Here is a 17,284-nt window from a genome sequence, read left to right on the forward strand (position 1 = left end):
ACGGTATGACAGAATGGGCAGATATGTTCCCTGCCCACAGCGAGCTTATGTCCTCAAGGGATGGGAGGACCGAAGGGGAGGGCCAAGGGGGTGCCGGGGGAAGAGGAGCAGCTGACTAAAATCATATAAGTTTATATAAATGTCTGTCTTCATCATCATCATCATCAATTGTATTTATTGAGCGCTTACTGTGTGCAGAGCACTGTACTAAGCGCTTGGGAACTACAAGTTGGCAACATCTAGAGACAGTCCCTACCCAACAGTGGGCTCACAGTCTAAAAGGGGGAGACAGAGAACAAAACCAAACGTACTAACAAAATAAAATAAATAGATAAAATAAAATAGATAAAATAGATAAAATAAATAAATGTCTTCCTCCGCAGGCTCCTTGTGGGCAGAGAACGTGTCTTCCAACTATGCTGGACTCTCCCAAGCGCCTAGAACAGTAAGTGCTCAATAAATATCATCGATCGATGAGAGGGGGATCAAGGGAGCTAGGGTGTGGCTGGGGACGTCTCTGTGTTGGAGGGCGGCATGGAGGAGGAGAGGGTTTCGGGGGGCCGGTGAGAGTTGTCGGGGGGCGTCTCACTTGAGGGAGTTGAGCGCCAGCTGTTTGAGGGTCCTGAGGTCGGCTCTCCGCCCGCCGATGCCCATGAAGGCCTCGTAAAAATCGTAGGATAGGCCCCGGGCCCCGAACAGGGCCGGGTCGTCGGAGCTGATGACCATGGGCTGGCCGATGGCCATCAGAGAGGCCGCGGGGTGGTTCCTCATGTCGGACACGAGCTTCAGGACCTGCGGGAGTCGGGAATCCCGGGGTCAGGCAGGGCCCTGCCTCCCCCTTCCCCGCGGGGTTCCCGTCGCCGGGAAGGAGAGCAGGCTTGGGGCGCCCTGCCCTGAGCTGACCCCCTCCACGATGGGAGTGACCAGCACAGAGCCCCCCCGCAGGGGTCCAGGCCCTGTTTCCCAGAACCCCCCACCCCGGGGCGGGCCCGGCTCAGGTTGACCGGGACGGGGGTGCCCGGTTGTCTGCCCGCCCCCCCGCCCAGCAGCCGCACCTGGTTGGAGATGGGGCAGACTTCGATGGGGACGTCCCGGCTCAGGGCCATCTTCTGGGCCACGGGGTGACGGGCCATTGCGAACCCGTGCCCGATCCGGCTGGTGTTCAGATGCAGCGCGTCCAAGATGTTCTCGTCCACGTCCGTGCCGTGCCAGTCTGGAGGGGCGGGCCCGGGGGCTCAGGGGGGGTCGGGGAGGGCGTTGCCAGTGGTCCGCGGGCACGGTGCCACCCCGGGGGGACGATTTGGGGAGCCTCGGGCGGAGCTCAGCCAGACCCTCGTTGTGGGCAGGGAACGTGTCTGTTATATGCTACTCTCCCAAGCACTTAGTCCAGTGCTCGGCACACAGTAAGCGCCCAGTAAATACCATTGATTGACTCCCTGCTCCTTTCCGGTCTACTTAGCGGCCAACCCTCCTCTGCCCGAGGCCCGGCTTACTGGTCTCGCCAGCGTGGAAGAAATACGGCAGCGGGAAGTCTCCAGAGGTCAGCATGTCCTTCAGCTCCCACAGGGCTTGACCTTTGTCCTCGTGGCCCACCTGGGGAGAGCGAGGGCCTGGAAGGTCAGAGGGCATCACGGTCGAGGGACCCCAACCCGGGCCCCGGGAAGGTCACGAGGGGACGGGAGGGCAAGGGTCAGGGTGAGGAGCATCAGCCCGATGGAAAGCCCACAGGGTCGGGAGATGGAGGACTTGGGTTCTAATCCCTCCTGCGGTATGACCGGGGGCCAGTCGCTTCACTCCGCCGGGCCTCCGTTTCCTCATCTGTCGAATGGGGGTTAGACCTGGGGCGGGGATAGTAGTCGACCCGATTGTCTAGCACCTCTCCCAGAGTTTATCGCGGCGCTCTGCGCGCAGGCGGCCCCGAACGGATACCACCGTTGGTACGACCACCCGTGGCCGCAGGACCCTCGGGATGGGGCTTCTGGTCGCTCGTGGCTTGGGGGGCCGAGTACCCGGGGGGACCCCAGGGTTACCAGGTCAAAGCCCGCGATGATGTCTGGAAACTTGGCTTTGAGCTTCATGGATCTCTGAAGCGATGCGTTGAGATTCTGTATGCTGTTAGCCCTGGCAGAGAGACACGGACCCAGGGTCCCTTCCTCTCTCCCTCTGCCACTGACACCCTCACTCCACCTTCCCCGGGGTTTCATCTCCCATCACGACGCGGGGGCTGGGCCCAGAGGACCCCGTGAGACCTGTTGGCTGCTTGCCAGGGACCCCCCCAGTCTCCCCCGCCCCCATTTCTCCTCTCCCACTACAACCCAGCCTTCACGCTTCGCTCCTCTGCTAACCTTCTCACTCTGCCTGTTTCATCTTTCATTCATTCATTCATTCAATCGTGTTTATTGAGCGCTTACTGTGTGCAGAGCACTGGACTAAGCGCTTGGGAAGTACAAGTCGGTAACATATAGAGACGGTCCCTACCGTCACTGCCGACCCCTCGCCCCACATCCTGCCTCTGGCCTGGAATGCCCTCCCTCCTCTTAGGAGACAGATAATAGACTGTGAATGTCACTTTTAGACTGTGAGCCCGCTGTTGGGTAGGGACTGTCTCTATATGTTGCCAACTTGTACTTAGTACAGTGCTCTGCACACAGTAAGTGCTCAATAAATACGATTGATTGATTGATAATGACTCTCCCCCCATTTCCAAGCCTTATTGAAGGCCCCTCTCCTCCAAGAGGCCTTCCCAGAGCCCTCCTTTCCTCTTCTCTCACAACCTTCTGCGTCACCCCGACTTGCTCCCTTTCATTCATTCATTCAATCGTATTTATTGAGCGCTTACTGTGTGCGGAGCACTGTACTAAGCGCTTGGGAAGTACAGGTTGGTAACATCTAGAGACGGTCCTAACCCAACAACGAGCTCACAGTCTAGAGGGGGAGACAGACATTCATATAAATAGATAAGTCAATAAATTACAGACATACACAGATAGATACATATGTGCTGTGGGGATTCATTCATTCAATCGTATTTACTGAGTGCTTACTGTGTGCGGAGCACTGTACTAAGCGCTTGGGAAGTACAAGTTGGTAACATCTAGAGATGGTCCCTACCCAACAACGAGCTCACGTCTAGAGGGGGAGACAGACATTAATATAAATAGATAAATCAATAAATTACAGACATACACAGATAGATACATATATGCTGTGGGGATTCATTCATTCAATCGTATTTATTGAGCACTTACTGTGTGCAGAGCACTGTAGTAAGCGCTTGGGAAGTACAAGTTGGTAACATCTACAGGCAGTCCCTACCCAACAATGAGCTCACGGTCTAGAGGGGAAGACAGACATTAATATAAATAGATAAATCAATAAATTACAGACATACACAGATAGATACATATATGCTGTGGGGATTCATTCATTCAATCATCATCAATCGTATTTATTGAGCGCTTACTGTGTGCAGAGCACTGTACTAAGCGCTTGGGAAGTACAAGTTGGTAACATCTAGAGATGGTCCCTACCCAACAACGAGCTCAAGGTCTAGAGGGGGAGACAGACATTCATATAAATAGATAAATCAATAAATCACAGACATACACAGATCGATACATATGTGCTGTGGGGATTCATTCATTCAATCGTATTTACTGAGCGCTTACTGTGTGTGGAGCACTGTACTAAGCGCTTGGGAAGTACAAGTTGGTAACATGTAGAGACGGTCCCTACCCAACAACGAGCTCACGGTCTAGAGGGGGAGACAGACGTTCATAGAAATAGATAAATCAATAAATTACAGACATACACAGATCGATACATATGTGCTGTGGGGATTCATTCATTCAATCGTATTTATTGAGCGCTTACTGTGTGCGGAGCACTGTACTAAGCGCTTGGGAAGTACAAGTTGGCAACATAGACGGTCCCTTTCTTCATCCCCCGCTCCCAGCCGCACAGCTGTCATGTCCACGTCCGTCACTTATAGTAATGTCCGTCTCCCCTTCTAGACTGTAAGCTCGTTGTGGGCAGGGAATGCATCTGTTATATCGTACTCTCCCAAGCACTTGATACAGTGCTCCGCACACTTTAAGCGCTCAATAAATACGAGGGGCTGACTCCCCGCGGTCCAGCCGGCCCGCGCCCTACCTGTGGTCCGTTACAATGATCTTGAATCCGATGAAGTCGGGGTGATCCTTGATGAACTCCCGGGTGACATTGTGGTACGTCTGCAACAACCATTCTTCGTCGTGGAACTGACCGTCCAGCTCATAGATCTGGAGGGGACGGAGCCGGTGTCAGAGAAGGAAGCGGATCTGGACCCTCCCTTAACTGTGGTCTTTGCTAAGCGCTTACTACGTGCCAGGCACCGTACTGAGCGCTGGGGTAGATACACGGCATTTGGGTTGGACGCAGTCCCTGTCTCTCACAGCTCATGGTCTTAATCATTCATTCAGTCGTATTTATCAATCAATCAATCAATCAATCGTATTTATTGAGCGCTTACTATGTGCAGAGCACTGTACTAAGCGCTTGGGAAGTACAAATTGGCAACACGTAGAGACAGTCCCTACCCAACAGTGGGCTCACAGTCTAAAAGATTTATTGAGCGCTTACTGTGTGCAGAGCGCTGTACTAAGCGCTTGGGAAGTGCAAGTTGGCAACATGGCTCAGTGGAAAGAGCCCGGGCTTTGGAGTCAGAGGTTCAAATCCCAGCTCCGCCACATTATTATTATTATGGCATTTATTAAGCGCTTACTATGTGCAAAGCACTGTTCTAAGCGCTGGGGGGATACAAGGTGATGAGGTTGGCCCACGTGGGGCTCACAGTCTTCATCCCCATTTTGCAGATGAGGGAACTGAGGCCCAGAGAAGTGAAGTGACTTGCCCAAAGTCACACGGCTGACAAGTGGCAGAGCCGGGATTTGAACCCATGACCTCTGACTCCATAGCCCGGGCTCTTTCCCACTGAGCCACGCTGCTACTGTCTTGTCACACTTGTCAGCTGTGTGACTTTGGGCAAATCACTTCACTTCTCTGTGCCTCAGTTACCTCATCTGTAAAATGGGGATGAAGACTGTGAGCCCCCCGTGGGACAACCTGATCACACTGTAAACTCCCCAGCGCTTAGAACAGTGCTTTGCACATAGTAAGCGCTTAACAAATGCTATTATTATTATTATTACTATTATTATTATTAGAGGTTGGGCTGTGCATAGTTGAGGTTTTTTGGCCACCGGGAGGGAGCAAAGCCCCATTCCCTAAAGTCCAGTTCCCTGAGCTGGAAGTCACCGTTGCCCCTCCTGGGCTCTGTACTAAGCGCTCAGTACAGTGCTCTGCACACAGTAAGCGCTCAATAAATGTGAATGAATGAATGGAGGACAGAGCTAGGGAGGGGACCCTAGCTGTATATATCATCATCATCATCATCAATCGTATTTATTGAGCGCTTACTATGTGCACAGCACTGTACTAAGCGCTTGGGAAGTACAAATTGGCAACAGGTAGAGACAGTCCCTACCCAACAGTGGGCTCGCAGTCTAAAAGGGGGAGATGGAGAACAAAACCAAACATACTACCAAAATAAAATAAATAGAATAGATATGTACAAGTAAAATAAATAAATACAGTATGCATGTGTATATGTATATATGTGTGTATACATATGTATATATGTGTGTTTATGTATATGCATATATATATGCATATACATATATACACCTGTATATATGTATATATGTTTGTACATATTTATTACTCTATTTTACTTGTACATATCTATTCTATTTACTCTATTTTGTTAGTATGTTTGGTTATGTTTGGTTTTGTATCCACCCCAGCGCTTAGTACAGTGGCTGGCACATAGTAAGCGCTTAACAAATACCACAATTCTCATTATTATTCGGATGATGGAGCCTGGGCTGTCGGATTATAGGGATGCTGGGCTGGAAGGGCTCCAGCGTGGTCACGTGATGGGACACGTTGGGGGGCATCGGGACCGCGCCACATGCACGTGGGCCTCGTTAACTTCTCTGTGGGCCTCTGTTCCCTCATCTATAAAATGGGGATGAAGCCCCACGTGGGACAACCTGATCACCTTGTATTCCCCCCACCCCCTGCGCTTAGAACAGAGCTCGGCACATAGTAAGCGCTTAACAAGTACCATCATTATTATTAGTCTCTGCTGCGTGACCTTGGGCAAGTCACCTCACTTCTCTGTGCCTCAGTTCCCTCATCTGTGAAATGGGGACTAAGAGTGTGAACCCCACCTGGGACAACCTGATGACCTTGTATCCACCCCGGCACTTAGAACAATCCTTGGCCCATAGTAAGTGTTTAACAATAATAATAATAATAATAATAATAATGATGATGGCAATTGTTAAGTGCTTACTATGTGCAAAGCACTGTTCTAAGCGCTGGGGGGATATGACATGATCAGGTTGTCCCACGCAGGGCTCACAGTCAATCCCCATTTACAGATGAGGTAACTGAGGTTCAGAGAAGTTAAGTGACTTGCCCACGGTCACACAGCAGACATGTGGCGGAGCCGGGATTTGAACCCATGACCTCTTACTCCAAAGCCCGGGCTCTTTCTAACTATTAATTATTATTATTAGAAATAAATAAATGAGAGATATGGACAGAAGTGCTGGGGCATGGGACAACCTGATGACCTTGTATCCACCCCGGCACTTAGAACAATCCTTGGCACATAGTAAGCGTTTAACAAATACCATAACTATTAATTATTATTATTAGAAATAAATAAATGAGAGATATGGACATAAAAGTGCTGGGGTGTGGGACAACCTGATAACCTTGTATCTATCCCAGCACTTAGAACAATCCTTGGCACATAGTAAGCATTTAACAAATACCATAACTATTAATTATTATTATTAGAAATAAATAGATGAGAGATATGGACATAAGTGCTGGGGCATGGGACAACCTGATGACCTTGTATCCACCCCAGCACTTAGAACAATCCTTGGCACATAGTAAGCGCTTAACAAATACCATAACTATTAATTATTATTATCAGAAATAAATAAATGAGAGATATGGACAGAAGTGCTGGGGCGAGAGACAACCCGATGACCTTGTATCTACCCCAGAGCTTAGAACAGTGCTTGGCACATAGTAAGCGTTTAACAAATACCATAACTATTAATTATTATTATTAGAAAAAAATAAATGAGAGGTATGGACTTAAAAGTGCTGGGGCATGGGACAACCTAATGACCTTGTATCTACCCCAGAGCTTAGAACAGTGCTTGGCACATAGTAAGCATTTAACAAATACCATAACTATTAATTATTATTATTAGAAAAAAATAAATGAGAGATATGGACTTAAAAGTGCTGGGGCATGGGACAACCTAATGACCTTGTATCTACCCTGGCACTTAGAACAATCCTTGGCACATAGTAAGCGTTTAACAAATACCATAACTATTCATCATTATTATTAGAAAAAAATAAATGAGAGATATGGACAGAAGTGCTGGGGCATGGGACAACCTGATGACCTTGTATCTACATAGTAAGTGTTTAACAAATACCATAACTATTAATTATTATTATTAGAAATAAATAAATGAGAGATATGGACAGAAGCGCTGGGGCGTGGGACAACCTGACGACCTTGTATCTACATAGTAAGCGTTTAACAAATACGATAACTATTAATTATTATTATTAGAAATAAATAAATGAGAGATATGGACAGAAGTGCTGGGGCATGGGACAACCTGATGACCTTGACTTAGAACAGTGCTTGGCACATAGTAAGTACTTAACAAATACCTTCATTATTATTATTATTATCATAAAGGGAATTTAGGGTGATGCAGAAAGGGATGGTTCCCCCATTCCCCGGCCCTCCCTAGGAAGATATGGAAGGTGGGGCGGCCTGGGGGGCTTACGGGGGTCAGCATCGTCCTGAGCTCCATGTACTGAACGTTGTCTTCGTAGAATTCCTTCAGGGCCCCGGCCAAATAATCTTGGAACACGGGGGCGTACCGCACCAGCCCCGACAGCGTGCCAAAGTTGCCCTCAAACCTCTTCCAGACCGTGGCCTGATCGGGGTACGCCTTCTCCGGCTCTTCCGTCTCCAGAGTCATATTGCGCAGTATGCTGTGATGGGGAAGTCGAGGGGGGCATGATCAGATTGGGGAGACCGAAGGTGTGGGGGTAGCACGGCGTCTAATAATCCTCTCTAATAATAATAATAATAACGACGATGATGGCATTTGTTAAGCCCTTACTCTGTGTGATGCACTGTTCTAAGCTCTGGTGGGGATACAAGTGATCATGTTGTCCCACATGGGGCTCCCAGTCCTCACCCCCATTTTACAGATGAGGGAACTGAGGTTCGGAGAAGTGTAGTGACTTGCCCGAGGTCACACAGCAGACATGCGGCGGAGCCGGGATTAGAACCCATGACCTCTGGCTCCCAAGCCCGGGCTCTTCCCACTGAGCCGCGCTGCTTCTCTAGACTGTAAGCTCATTGTGGGCAGGGAATGTGTTTATTGTAATGTACTCTCCCAAGGGCTTAGTACAGTGCTCTGCGCACGGTAAGCGCTCAGTGAATGCGATTGAATGAAGAGCCCGGTTTGGGAGTCAGAGGTCATGGGTTCTAATCCCAGCTCTGCCACTTATAATAATAATAATAATGGCGTTTAAGTGTGTACTATGTGCAAAGCACTGTTCTAAGCCCTGGGGAGAATACCACGTGGGGCTCACAATCTTAATCCCCATTTTCCAGATGAGGTAAATGAGGCCCAGAGAAGTGAAGTGACTGGCCCAAGGTCAGCCAGCTGACAATTGGCAGAGCCAGGATTAGAACCCATGACCTCTGACTCCCAACCCGGGCTCTTCCCGTTGAGCCCCGCTGCTTCTCAGCTGGACTGCCCCCAGATGCATCCTCCCACTGCCCACCCCCAAACTAAGCCACAGCTGGGGCGATTCCCCTGCCTCCGCGCACCTGTTGTCAAACTCGGTGACGTTCAGTAGCCGCTCCCGGAACTTGTCCAGTAGCACCCAGTCGGAACAGGCTTTGGTCAGCGGGGCCGGGGGCCCCGGGTGAGCAAACCTGAACCGTATGTCGCCTTCCGGGGTGAAGCAGGCGTAGCAGTGGGGCCTGTACGTGGCTTCGATCAGCCACCGGACGGTGAGGAGGGCCGGGTTGTGGACGTGCAGCGCACCTCCTGTGGGAGGGAGAGGGTGCAGAGAGATGGGGGTGCTCAGCGGCGGGTTGGGGGGGCCTCTCAATCAATCAATCAATCAATCGTATTGAGCGCTTACTGGGTGCAGAGCACTGGACAAAGCGCTTGGGAAGTCCGAGTTGGCAACATATAGAGACGGTCCCTACCCAACAGTGGGCTCACAGTCTAGAAGGGGGAGACAATCAATCAATCAATCAATCGTATTTATTGAGCGCTTACTGGGTGCAGAGCACTGGACTAAGCGCTTGGGAAGTCCGAGTTGGCAACATATAGAGACGGTCCCTACCCAACAGTGGGCTCACAGTCTAGAAGGGGGAGACAATCAATCAATCAATCAATCGTATTTATTGAGCGCTTACTGGGTGCAGAGCACTGGACTAAGCGCTTGGGAAGTCCGAGTTGGCAACATATAGAGACGGTCCCTACCCAACAGTGGGCTCACAGTCTAGAAGGGGGAGACAATCAATCAATCAACGTATTTATTGAGCGCTTACTGGGTGCAGAGCACTGGACTAAGCGCTTGGGAAGTCCGAGTTGGCAACATCTAGAGGCGGTCCCTACCCAACAGTGGGCTCACAGTCTAGAAGGGGGAGACAATCAATCAATCAATCGTATTTATTGAGCGCTTACTGGGTGCAGAGCACTGGACAAAGCGCTTGGGAAGTCCGAGTTGGCAACATATAGAGACGGTCCCTACCCAACAGTGGGCTCACAGTCTAGAAGGGGGAGACAATCAATCAATCAATCGTATTTATTGAGCGCTTACTGGGTGCAGAGCACTGGACTAAGCGCTTGGGAAGTCCAAGTTGGCAACATATAGAGACGGTCCCTACCCAACAGTGGGCTCACAGTCTAGAAGGGGGAGACAATCAATCAATCAATCGTATTTATTGAGCGCTTACTGGGTGCAGAGCACTGGACTAAGCGCTTGGGAAGCCCGAGTTGGCAACATATAGAGACGGTCCCTACCCAACAGCGGGTTCACAGTCTAGAAGGGGGAGACAGAGAACAAAACAAAACATATTAACAAAATAAAATAAATAGAATAGATATGTATAAGTAAAATAAAATAAAAAATACCATTATTATTAATATTAATAATATTATTATCCCTGACTCTCCTCCAGTGACCCAGCATGGACTATCCATCCCCCCCGCGACTCTCCCCAGTCCATCCCTGACTGTCCCCCAGTGACCCAGCACGGACCATCCAACCCCCGTGACTCTCCCCTGTCCATCCCAGTGAAGCACTGTGGCTCAGTGGAAAGAGCCTGGGCTTGGAAGTCAGAGGTCGTGGGTTCTAATCCCGCCTCTGCAACTCATCAGCCGTGTGACTTCGGGCAAGCCACTTGATTTCTCTGGGCCCTCAGTTACCTCATCTGGAAAATGGGGATTACGACTGTGAGCCCCACGTGGGGCAACCTGATTACCTCGTATCTCCCCCAGCGCTTAGAACAGTGCTTGGCACATAGTAAACGTTTAACAAATACCATCATTATTATTATGAGCACTGACTCCCCTCCAGTGACCCAGCACGGACCATCCACCCCCCCCCCCCGACTCTCCCCTCTCCATCCCTGACTCGTCCCCCGGTGACCCAGCGTGGACAGTCACCCGTGGATCTAATTAACCCCCTCTAAATCTGATTTTGAGCCGCCCATTTTCCCGAGGTAACGAATTCCACGCTTCTCCCTAACCGGGGGAGTCTTCCTTTTGGCCTCCTTTCAACCACGATGGATGCCCCCGCCTTGATCCGTGGGGATTTTCCGAACGGTGACTCCGTATCCATCCAATCCACCCCTGTCCCACCTGGCAACCTTCCCGGTTCGGTAAGCCCCGACTGCTCAAGTCCGCTGGTCAACCCAGAGGCCCGCCGCCGCCTCGCTGTCCGTCGTCTTGGCACCAAGCGCTTAGTCTGCACACGGTAAGCGCTCAATGAATGTGATTGATTGGTTGATCTCCCTGACCCCTGGGAGGCCGGGGGTGGGGAACGGAATCGCTTGACCGCCTCCGCCTCTCTCACCTTTGGGCATGTCCTTCAACACCCGGAAGACGCGGCTGTCGTCGATGAACCGCTTGGCCTGGAAGAAGTGCATGCTAGGAGGGAACCTGGCGGTCTTCGTGGAACAGGCCCACTCGGCCTCCTTGATGGCCACCAGCCTCTCGTTGGCCTTGGCCTCGCGGGGCGTGAGCGGCAGCTGCCCTCCGACCCGCATCCTGTCCTCCTCTTCCCTCATCCAGATGTCCAGGCTCGCCTCCCGGGGCGCGGCCGGGTGGGGGGCCGCAGCCACGGCCGTGGTCAGCAGCAGGAGGAGGAGGGCCGACCGCCGTCCGCGCCGGAGCGGGCTCATGGTCGCTCGCCGTGGGCCCGCGCAATGATTTGGGGAGACACGGGTCACCGGACGTGGTTGCCTGGAGTCGGGGGGAAACGGACAGTTGGTGAGTCCGAGTCCCCGGGCTAGGCCGGACCAGGTGTGATGCGTGTGCGGGGAAAGTATTTTTTTATGGTATTTAAATCTGCCAGGCGCTGTGCTAAGCACTGAGGTACTAATAATAATTGTGGTATTGAAGTGCTTACTATGTGCTAGGCACCATATCAAGCGCTTTCCACTGAGCCCCGCCGCTTGGCGTTTTCTCTTCTACCCGACGCCTTCTCCCCTCAGTTCTTCGAAAAACGCGGTGATCGTTCTATTTTTTGTGACGATTTTGACACCTATCCATGTATTTTTTGGCGCGGACTCGTCGGGCTGAGGAGAAGCAGCGTGGTGGCCCTGCCTGGCCCCGGCGGTGAGCGGCCCCAAAACCCCGCCCTACCACGCTGCTTTGGTTTTTATTTTATTTTATTTTATTTCATTTTATTTTATGGTCTTCCTCAGGCGCCTACTAGGTGGCAGGCACTGTACTCTCCCTCTCCCCCTCCTCCCCATCGCCCCCACCTTACCTCCTTCCCCTCCCCACATCACTTGTATATACGTCTATTTGTTTATTCATATTGATTTATTTCTTACTTATTTATTTTATTTATTTATTACTTATGTATAAATATATTTATATATTTATTACTCTATTTTACTTGTACATATTTATTCTATTTTATTTGGTTTATATGTTTATTTTGGTTTATTTGGCCCTACTGAGAGCTCACCTACTCCAGGAGGCCTTCCCAGACTGAGCCCCTTCCTTCCTCTCCCCTTGTACATATCTATTCTATTTATTTTGTTCTGTTAATGTTTGGTTTTGTTGCCTGTTTCCCCCTTCTAGACTGTGAGCCCGCTGTTGGGTAGGGACCGTCTCTAGATGTTGCCAACTTGGACTTCCCAAGCGCTTAGTCCAGTGCTCTGCACACAGTAAGCGCTCAATAAATACGATTGATGATGATGATATGTTTTGTTTCGTTGTCTGTCTCCCCCTTTTAGACTGTGAGCCCACTGTTGGGTAAGGACTGTCTCTATATGTGGCCAACTTGTACTTCCCAAGCGCTTAGTACAGTGCTCTGCACAAAGAAAGCGCTCAATAAATACGATTGAATGAATGAATGACTAACTAAGCACTTGGGAAGTCCAAGTTGGCAACATCTAGAGACGGTCCCTACCCAACAGCGGGTTCACAGTCTAGAAGGGGGAGACAGACAACAAAACAAAGCATATTAACAAAATAAAATAAAAAGAATAAATATGTGCAAGTAAAATAGAGTAATAAGTCTGTTCCCTTCTAGACTGTGAGCCCATGTTGGGTAGGGACCGTCTCTATGTGTTGCCAACTTGGACTTCCCAAGTGCTTAGTACAGTGCTCCGCACACAGTGAGCGCTCAATAAATACGATTGATTGATTGATTGTTCAAATACATATGCAGGTAGTCCTAGGCCTAGTCTTTAGGGCCTCATTCATCCATTCAGTCAATCAATCAATCAATCGTATTTATTTAGCGCTCACTGTGTGCAGAGCACTGTACTAAATGCTAAGTGTACTAAGTGTACTAAGCGACTAAGTGTAATTCAGTCGTATGTATTGAGCGCTCACTGTGTGCAGAGCACTGTACTAAACGCTAAGTGTACTAAGCGTACTAAGCGACTAAGTGTAATTCAGTCGTGTTCATTGAGCGCTCACTGTGTGCAGAGCACCGGACTCCGTGACCGTGGGCAAATCGCCTCACATCTCGGGGCCTCGGGGACCTCATCTGGGAGATGGGGACTAAGAATGTGAGCCCCGTGCGGGACGCGGACTGTGTCCGATTTTGTGTTTACCCCAGCGCGTAGTACAGGGCCGGGCACATAGTGAGCACTTACGGAATACCATTAAAGAAAAAAAAACCCAAAAGCCCACAGCCTGGAGGATTTACCGCTAATCTCCTCACTGTACCTCGTTCTCGCCTGTCCCGCCGTCGACCCCCGGCCCACGTCATCCCCCGGGCCTGGAATGCCCCCAATCCCTCTGCCCCTCCGCCAAGCTAGCTCTCTTCCTCCCTTCAAGGCCCTACTGAGAGCTCACCTCCTCCAAGAGGCCTTCCCACACTGAGCCCCTTCCCTCCTCTCCCCCTCGTCCCCCTCTCCATCCCCCCATCTTACCTCCTTCCCTTCCCCACAGCACCTGTATATATGTATATATGGTTGTACATATTTATTACTCTATTTATTTATTTATTTATTTTACTTGTACATTTCTATCCTACTTATTTTATTTTGTTGGTATGTTTGGTTCTGTTCTCTGTCTCCCCCTTTTAGACTGTGAGCCCACTGTTGGGTAGGGACTGTCTCTACGTGATGCCAATTTGTACTTCCCAAGCGCTTAGTACAGTGCTCTGCACATAGTAAGCGCTCAATAAATACGATTGATTGATTGATTGATTGATTCCCAGACTGAGCCCCTTCCCTCCTCTCCCCCTCGTCCCCCTCTCCATCCCCCCGTCTTACCTCCTTCCCTTCCCCACAGCACCTGTATATATGGATATATGGTTGTACATATTTATTACTCTATTTATTTATTTATTTATTTATTTTACTTGTACATTTCTATCCTACTTATTTTATTTTGTTGGTATGTTTGGTTCTGTTCTCTGTCTCCCCCTTTTAGACTGTGAGCCCACTGTTGGGTAGGGACTGTCTCTACGTGATGCCAATTTGTACTTCCCAAGCGCTTAGTACAGTGCTCTGCACATAGTAAGCGCTCAATAAATACGATTGATTGATTGATTGATTGATTCCCAGACTGAGCCCCTTCCCTCCTCTCCCCCTCGTCCCCCTCTCCATCCCCCCATCTTACCTCCTTCCCTTCCCCACAGCACCTGCATATATGTATATATGGCTGTACATATTTATTTCTCTATTTATTTATTTATTTTACTTGTACATTTCTATCCTATTTATTTTATTTTGTTGGTATGTTTGGTTCTGTTCTCTGTCTCCCCCTTTTAGACTGTGAGCCCACTGTTGGGTAGGGACTGCCTCTATGTGTTGCCAATTTGTACTTCCCAAGTGCTTAGTACAGTGCTCCGCACATAGTAAGCGCTCAATAAATACGATTGATTGATTGATTTATTGATTGATTTACAGGCGTGGAGCAAAGCAGCAAGACCCCAGCGGCCCTTGGGAGGCCCTTTCTCTCTCTTTATCTCTTTTTCTTTCTCTTTCTCTCTCTCCAGCTGCTTCTGTCTCTCTTGGGCTCCTGGACAGAAGAAAACAGCCCAGCAGATAAACAACTTGCCATCTGTTCCCTCTCCCCATTCCCAAATCCCTCCCCTTCCAGGCTCCAGTTGGCTCCGGCCTCCAGCAGCAGCAGCTGCAGCCAGCTCCTCCTCCCCCCCCACCCTGCTCCCGGATTTGGGGGGGGGGTCCATCTGGGGGTCCGCCCTGCTCCTCCCATCATCATCAATCGTATTTATTGAGCGCTTACTGTGTGCAGAGCACTGGACTAAGCGCTTGGGAAGTACAAATTGGCAACATCTAGAGACAGTCCCTACCCAACAGTGGGCTCACAGTCTAAAAGGGGGAGACAGACAACGAAACAAAACATATCATCATCATCAATCGTATTTATTGAGTGCTTACTGTGTGCAGAGCACTGGACTAAGCGCTTGGGAAGCTTAGAAGTTCTGGGACTTTTTTGCGGGGTGGGGTGGGGATTTTTAGACTGTGAGCCCACTGGTGGGTAGGGACTGTCTCTAGATGTTGCCAATTTGTACTTCCCAAGCGCTTAGTACAGTGCTCTGCACATAGTAAGCGCTCAATAAATACGATTGATGATGTTTGTACATGTTTGTTACTGTATTTATTTGTTTTACTTGTACCTATCTATTCTATTTATTTTATTTTGTTAGTATGTTTGGTTTTGTTCTCTGTCTCCCCCTTTTAGACTGCGAGCCTGCTGTTGGGTAGGGACTGTCTCTATATGTTGCCAATTTGTACTTCCCAAGCACTTAGTCCAGTGCTCTGCACATAGTAAGCGCTCAATAAATACGATTGATGATGTTTGTACATATTTGTTACTGTACTTATTTATTTTACTTGCACCTATCTATTCTATTTATTTTATTTTGGTAGTATGTTTGGTTTTGTTCTCCATCTCCCCCTTTTAGACTGCGAGCCCACTGTTGGGTAGGGACTGTCTCCATATATTGCCAATTTGTACTTCCCAAGCGCTTAGTCCAGTGCTCTGCACATAGTAAGCGCTCAATAAATACGATTGATGGTGTTTGTACATGTTTGTTACTGTATTTATTTATTTTACTGGTACCTATCTATTCTATTTATTTTATTTTGTTAGTATGTTTGGTTTCGTTCTCCGTCTCCCCCCTTTTAGACTGTGAGCCCACTGTTGGGTAGGGACTGTCTCTAGATGTTGCCAACTTGGACTTCCCAAGCACTTAGTCCAGTGCTGTGCACATAGTAAGCGCTCAATAAATACGATTGATGATGATGATAAAATAAGGAGGCCAGAGGCTCCAATCCCGGTTCCATTGCTTGCCCGCCGCGTCAGTGCTCTGCACACAGTAAGCGCTCAATAAAGACGATTGATTGATTGACCTTGGGCAAGTCTCTTCTCTGGGCCTCGGTGACCCCACCTGTAAAATGGGGATTTTACGGACGGTTCCGACGTCCAGGCCCGCGCCCTAGCCACTGAGCCTCCCCGCCACGCTCTGGCCCTGCTGGCCCTGGGGCTGGCCGGACAGTGGGACGGAGGAGAAGGGTCCATCCCGTATCCCGTCCCCGCTCTGCCGGCCAACCGCACACTCACGGAGATGGACGGAGAGACTCGGGTGGTCCCGTCGGGATGGTCCGGCGGCCGGGATTAGGGCCGAGGCGCTCAGCAAGTCCGGCTGCCCTGCTGGACCGCAGAGGACTTTGGCCAAGGGCAGGACTCAGTCGGGTTATTTACTTTCGATCCAACTGACCCTTTGCTCCGGCCAGGGGAGCAAGGCTCTGCCCACCCTCTCTCCCCACTCATCATCATCATCAATCGTATTTATTGAGCGCTTACTATGTGCAGAGCACTGGACTAAGCGCTTGGGAAGTACAAATTGGCAACATATAGAGACAATCCCCACCCAACAATGGGCTCACAGTCTAAAAGTGGGGGGTGCCCAGAGGATCAGGTGGAGAAAGGGAGGGGGTTTGGGGTTTTTTTTTAACGTCATTGGGTGTGTTTTTTAATTTCAGGAGGTGACAGGGAGTGTTTTTCGGTTTTGTTTATGGTGTCGGTTAATAATAATAATAATAATGATGGCATTTATTAAGCGCTTACTATGTGCAGAGCACTGTTCTAAGCGCTGGGGAGGTTACAAGGTGCTGAGGTTGTCCCCCGGGGGGCTCCCAGTCTTCATCCCCATTTTCCAGCTCATCAATCGTATTTATTGAGCGCTTACTATGTGCAGAGCACTGGACTAAGCGCTTGAATAATGACATTTCTTAAGCACTTACTATGTGCAAAGCACTGTTCTAAGCACTGGGGGGGGGTACAAGGTAATCAGGTTGTCCCTCTGGGGGCTCACAGGGTTCATCCCCATTTTGCAGATGAGGGAACTGAGGCCCGGAGAAGTGAAGTGACTTGCCCAA

The 17,284-nt window shown here is 49.7% G+C and overlaps 1 protein-coding gene across 1 annotated transcript; it reads right to left on the reverse strand.

The window, feature by feature from the left end:
- Positions 1-585: 585 nt before the first annotated feature.
- Positions 586-16,549, reverse strand: ADA2 (adenosine deaminase 2). The gene is made up of 9 exons (XM_038767879.1): positions 16,467-16,549; positions 11,260-11,648; positions 8,996-9,218; positions 7,935-8,145; positions 4,153-4,280; positions 2,031-2,121; positions 1,494-1,593; positions 1,056-1,213; positions 586-792 (listed from the first exon to the last, which is right to left on the reverse strand). Exons 2-9 carry the CDS (start codon positions 11,585-11,587, stop codon positions 586-588), a joined length of 1,446 nt encoding a protein of 481 aa, XP_038623807.1. The 5' UTR covers positions 11,588-11,648; positions 16,467-16,549.
- Positions 16,550-17,284: the final 735 nt, after the last annotated feature.

The sequence above is a fragment of the Tachyglossus aculeatus genome, chromosome 27 (genome assembly GCF_015852505.1).
Source record: "Tachyglossus aculeatus isolate mTacAcu1 chromosome 27, mTacAcu1.pri, whole genome shotgun sequence".
In the NCBI taxonomy this organism is placed as follows: domain Eukaryota; kingdom Metazoa; phylum Chordata; class Mammalia; order Monotremata; family Tachyglossidae; genus Tachyglossus; species Tachyglossus aculeatus.